The sequence below is a fragment of the Ceratina calcarata genome, unplaced genomic scaffold (genome assembly GCF_001652005.2).
Source record: "Ceratina calcarata isolate Rehan_Ccalc_2016 unplaced genomic scaffold, ASM165200v1 scaffold1100, whole genome shotgun sequence".
Lineage (NCBI taxonomy): Eukaryota > Metazoa > Arthropoda > Insecta > Hymenoptera > Apidae > Ceratina > Ceratina calcarata.
The window spans coordinates 384-5472 of NW_017131916.1; the positions used below are offsets into that span (position 1 = coordinate 384).

General features: G+C 40.4%; 2 protein-coding genes across 3 annotated transcripts; both read right to left on the minus strand.

Moving 5' to 3' along the window:
• Window positions 1-12: 12 nt before the first annotated feature.
• On the minus strand, window positions 13-2478 carry LOC108622038 (glucose dehydrogenase [FAD, quinone]-like). 2 transcript variants are annotated; one of them, XM_026811150.1, is made up of 3 exons: window positions 1585-2478; window positions 958-1390; window positions 13-690 (listed from the first exon to the last, which is right to left on the minus strand). In XM_026811150.1, exons 2-3 carry the CDS (start codon window positions 1360-1362, stop codon window positions 241-243), a joined length of 855 nt encoding a protein of 284 aa, XP_026666951.1. In that variant the 5' UTR covers window positions 1363-1390; window positions 1585-2478; the 3' UTR covers window positions 13-240. The 2 variants fall into 2 exon arrangements, with proteins under 2 accessions (XP_026666951.1, XP_026666949.1); XM_026811148.1 differs by having other exon boundaries at window positions 958-2478.
• Window positions 2479-2565: 87 nt separating this feature from the next.
• LOC108622042 (glucose dehydrogenase [FAD, quinone]-like) lies at window positions 2566-5011 on the minus strand. Its single transcript, XM_026811140.1, has one exon. It carries the CDS (start codon window positions 4976-4978, stop codon window positions 3476-3478), a length of 1503 nt encoding a protein of 500 aa, XP_026666941.1. The 5' UTR covers window positions 4979-5011; the 3' UTR covers window positions 2566-3475.
• Between the last annotated feature and the right edge of the window lie 78 nt (window positions 5012-5089).

Consider the following 5089-nt stretch of genomic DNA (forward strand, 5'->3'; position numbering starts at 1 on the left):
GTCTTTATGCATTAGAAACGGTAAAAGAATATTATAATTGATAAAGATATGGAGTGGTTAATATACAGCTACTGCGAAAACATTAAATCAACAACGTTAACGTCGCATAATTATAAAAACTAAAACAACAACAATCCACTGTACGAAAACCATTGATAGCTAAAAGTTGATTAATAGGCTAGCGGTCGATAAGCGTTGGCAATCGAAAAGCCGAAAAGTAGGCTAGCAGTCGATGAAGTGTTAACTGTACTTGCCTTCTGATATTAAAATCTTTTCGACGAACGACCCGGTACTGATGTGAAGATTTTTTCTTTTCGAAATCGGCCGAAGGTAACCCTTCGCGGTGCTACACCGGAGTCCATTCTTGAGAGTCCCATGGGACAGAGTGAATCCGGTTTGTTTAGGTCCGTTCACGTCTACGACGTCGTATCCCATCTCTGTTCCTGCTTTTATTATGTAATCTGTTATGGGTGAATAGTAATTAAATTTCTCGACCGACAGGTGACCACCGGTCCCGTGATAGATCGAATCTCGGTATTCCTCGATTCTCATGTCCTCGGATTTTTTGAAATACGGTAACACGCTTTCGTAATCCCAATTTGGGTTCCCAAGTCTCTCCCAATTGTCGTAGTCCTTTTTATTTCCACGGACGTACAGCATCGCATTCAGTACGCTGCTTCCCCCGAGTACCTGAATAATTCCCGTGGGATGAAGGGATTGAAGAGATGAAAGGTTTGCAAAATCTAGTGAAACATGTATTGGCGATTGATATAAAAAAAAAAAAGGGTGGGTGGTACAAATATTGAGTGGGCAAACAGAAGTTTCTTGATTTGGATTTATTTTTAGAAACTAGAAAAATTAATAATTAATTAATTATTCTTATACTTAAGGATGTATTGACTATACANGTATGATTAATCGGCATTTTATGGGTACTGATAAAATCCGACTAAATACCTTGCCTCGAGGCCAGTTGCACCTATTGTCGTTCATGGCCTTGCAATAATTCTCGGACCGATTCGTCTTGAACTGCCAGTCCACTGGGCTCAATTGTAAAATCGGAAACAGCATCGGTACGTCGGAGAGGTCCGGTTCGTCGCTACCGGCTTCCAACAGTAGCACCGACCAATTTTCATTCTCCGACAGGCGATTAGCCAGCACCGAGCCGGCCGAGCCGCCACCGATTATTATGAAATCGTAATTATTCTGAAGGCCCGTCATATCGATCGGTTTCACCCTGTTCTCTTGATCGATGATGTCCGACCTATGCATCCCGATCAACATCCGGAGCAACAGTAGGAAACTTAGCTCTGGCCCGTAAGCCGCTGCTATGCGCGTAGCTGATGCCCTACCAGCATCCATCTTTCTATGATAGTCGATTAATTTTCCTCTGCGTGAAATTAAAACAGGAAAATTACGTTTGATTATTACGTCCTTTAACAGAACTAAAAAAAATGTTAAAGTGTAATTTATTTCATATTAATTTCACGATGTTCAATCAGTTTTAATAACAAGCCTAACTTTTTTTAGAAATGGAAAGTTTTTCTTAGAAATGCAGTAGAATATTAATTAATTTTTAATTACCAATTTTGTATTCGTTGAGCTACTCGAGCTTTCAGACGTCTTCTCACGTGTCTCCTATGGGAAACGTTTTGACTTTAACAATTGTGTATTCTTTTTAAATAATCAAATAATTAAGAAATCATAAGTAACGCACAATCGATGTGGATTATGTAATATACATGCCTTTGTTGTTTTTAGTAAGGAATCCTGCAACGCTCGAGTTAAACAATTTTCGTTAAAAGTTGCATAATTTACGAGGTCGATTGATTCATGGAATTTTTCTTAATACGATTATAAATAAAGTATTATAATAGTGATTAATGTTCCAAATACAATTATAATAATTAATGGTTTTAGTTATAATAATTATCTACGAAAATTGTGGATATTCCAAAAATGTACAGAATTACTTTTTTTTATTCAAATCATTTAATAAAATATAAAGAGAAGAGAGAAGATTCAAAAGTCGCCTCCAAATTCACAAAAAATTTCACCAAATAATTCAACACAAAAATCTATAACTTCCCACTTATTTTTTAAATTGCTTATCACTTCTTCAAAACTAAGTCTTATCAATCCTTGTCCTTTAGAAATGAGCAAGAAACATTTCACGTTTAATAAAAATTAGTTAAAAATGCAAATGAATCTAGAATCCAATTTCGAACTAAATAAAATATTTTTAATAAATAAACAGAAGAGTTCAATATTATAAATCAACCCTTAAACGTAATCAGAAGTGTACTTACTCTCTCGGCTGCGTTGAGATGAGCTGCAGTTTGGCTAATAAAACGAAATATCACTTTCTCGATTCACAGATCTGCGTTAATTACACTTGAGACACGTACTGATTGCTCGATTTTTCACGTCTAGCATTTAACGCAGAAATAATCGCGTCACAAAGCGGGGAAAGCGTACGTGTACAATCTTGAGCAGAACGATGTTACAACAGATTATGAGAATCGTGAAATGATAGCAAGAGAGGGACGACGATGGCTGTTGTAATATAATATAGCTGCGTCAGACTTTTTCCGAACTTGATCGGGGGGAATCGTACGCAATAAATTCGCATGGTTATCGATAAAATTATTCGCAATGTTTATTTATTTTTTACAAGAAATTATTTTTATACCAGCGTCGTTTTCATGCAGGTACAATATTTACAAGTCGTGTTTTATTAAAAGTAATCATACTGATAATTATATCTTTGTATCGCGTTTGGTTCTCAGTCACGAATTCGACACATTCCACGTAATCGTACATGTTTCTATTCACTGTATTTGCAATTTATTGCAATTCCAATTGTAAAATATTTGCAATTTCTACTCGCTGTATTTTTTTACAATCTCATAAATAAGCCAGCAAGCCCAGATGAAAAAATTGACAAATTTTGCTTGAATTTGCAAAAATCGAGTAACAATTTTAAATCGTGTGTTCAGTCATACTCTTGAGAATCGTATTACATTAAAATTTATATTCTACTTTTATTTAAAATAATCTATCTATTATATAAATATAATTTAATATTTAAAATAATCTTTCGTATAAAAATAACTAATATAACTTAATATATTTCACGCGTAACTTTATACCACCGTTAAAATGTAACTCCTACAATTATTTATTTGTAACTATACAGGGTGTCCCAGAAAAAGTGTGTACAAGCTTTTATCCCTTCATTTACACTTACTTACATTTATGACATAATTTAATTTAAAGACTTTAAAAAGGAATTTTATATACAGATGGCTGATGATTCTGGATTCACTTCGTACATAGAAACACAGCAGATTTACATAGATCCAAGTATTGAAGATGTACATAAATGATTTATAACGTTTTTAATACGAAGTGAATCCGGAATCCAATCGGTTTGATTAAAAATCTGATAAATTTGATACTTTTTTAGGACAAATCATCCCCTGCCTCGCCTGTTCTTCAACCAGAATTCTTTAATCATATCCGAGCCTTTTTCTCCAATCATGATAACCGGCGCGTTCGTGTTTCCGCTGACCAGATTCGGCATGATCGACGCGTCGATCACACGAAGGCCGTTGATTCCGTACACCCGAAGCTGAGGATCGACAACAGCCTCCGGGTCCCAGTATGGACCCATCTTGCACGTCCCCACGGGGTGATAAATAGTCGCCGAGTAGTGCCTGATCATGCACTCCCAATACGGATCGCTGTACATGGGAATGTGTTTGCAACCCGGGAACTGTTTCGAGTTCAGTTCACTGCCGAACCGTTTAAACGCCGCAGTCCTGCTGAGCGCGACGCCGATTTTCACCCCTTCGACCAGCGTCGCGACGTCCTCTGGCTCCTTAAAATAATTTGGATAAATCAGTGGATGATCGAAGGGGTTCTTGCTGCGCAGCTTGATCACACCTTTGCTCTTCGGTCGCAAGAGCATGGGGATCACGCTCCACGAGTCCTTGTCGCTGATCGGGCCGAACACCGCGTCGTAGAACCGCTTCGTCAGCCCGTGAACCTTCCTTATCTGTCTGCCTCCATCAGAGTTCGTCGAACCCGAGATAAAGTGCAGTTCTATGTCCGGGAAATCGTCGGAGGCGTTCACGTATTTCGTATTGACAAACGCTAACCCTTCGACGCCTCCCAGGACGGTCAGTGGACCATCGCCGAAGATCGCGTACTGCATCACGGCTTGAACGCTGTGCAGCCTCTTCTCTACCATCGACACTTCTTGATTCACCATGAACGTCAGACCACCGAGTCCCACGTGGTCCTGCATGTTCTGTCCGACCTTCAAGTCTTGTATCACCGGAATTCCATGTTGGATCAAGTGTTCCCTGGGTCCGATTCCTGACAGCATCAACAACTGCGGCGAGTTCACCGATCCTCCCGACACTATCACTTCCTTCTTCGCTCGGATGCGAAACATCTTCTCGTCGCGGACGAATTCTACGCCGTACGTCCTCTTCGACTTCGGGTCGATAAGAATCTTTGTCACGTGCGCGTACATCGCGATGTGGAGGTTCTTCCGCAGCCTCGCCGGTCGCAGAAACGCCTTCGCCGTGGAACACCGACTCCCACGTCTGATGGTACCTTGAGCGATCATGAAACCAGTTTGCTGTTCGCCGTTGATGTCCCGGTTCTCGTAGCCCATTTCCTGGCCCGCCTGGACGAACGCTGCTGCTAATGGCGTGTGCCACGGGGCCTCCTGGACGGTCAGATAACCGCCGGTCGCGTGATAAGGCGTACGGGATAAATACGGATTCTGATTGTCCTCCGATTTTCGGAAATAGTGCAGCACTTCTCTTGAAGACCAGCCCGGGTTTCCTTGCTGCTCCCACGTGTCGTAGTCCTTTTTGTTCCCCCGGAGGTACAGCATGTAATTCAATACGCTGCTCCCGCCGATCACTTTGCCTCGTGGCCAGTTGCATCGGCCACCTTCCATCGCTGTGGGGAAAATTTAATATGAAGGCTCAGTATTTATTTAACCCTTTCGTTACTACGAGCCACTATAGTGGTCTTTCATAAGATGCCACTGATTTAATATGAGAAGGCT

Bases quoted from the DNA above. Each gene is read 5' to 3' on its own strand.
- LOC108622038 (XM_026811150.1), bottom strand. From the start codon at position 1,362: ATGGATGCTGGTAGGGCATCAGCTACGCGCATAGCAGCGGCTTACGGG. The intron at 691-957 runs GTATTTAGTCGG...GGAATTATTCAG, and splicing joins GCAACTGGCCTCGAGGCAAG to GTACTCGGGGGAAGCAGCGT.
- LOC108622042 (XM_026811140.1), bottom strand. From the start codon at position 4,978: ATGGAAGGTGGCCGATGCAACTGGCCACGAGGCAAAGTGATCGGCGGG.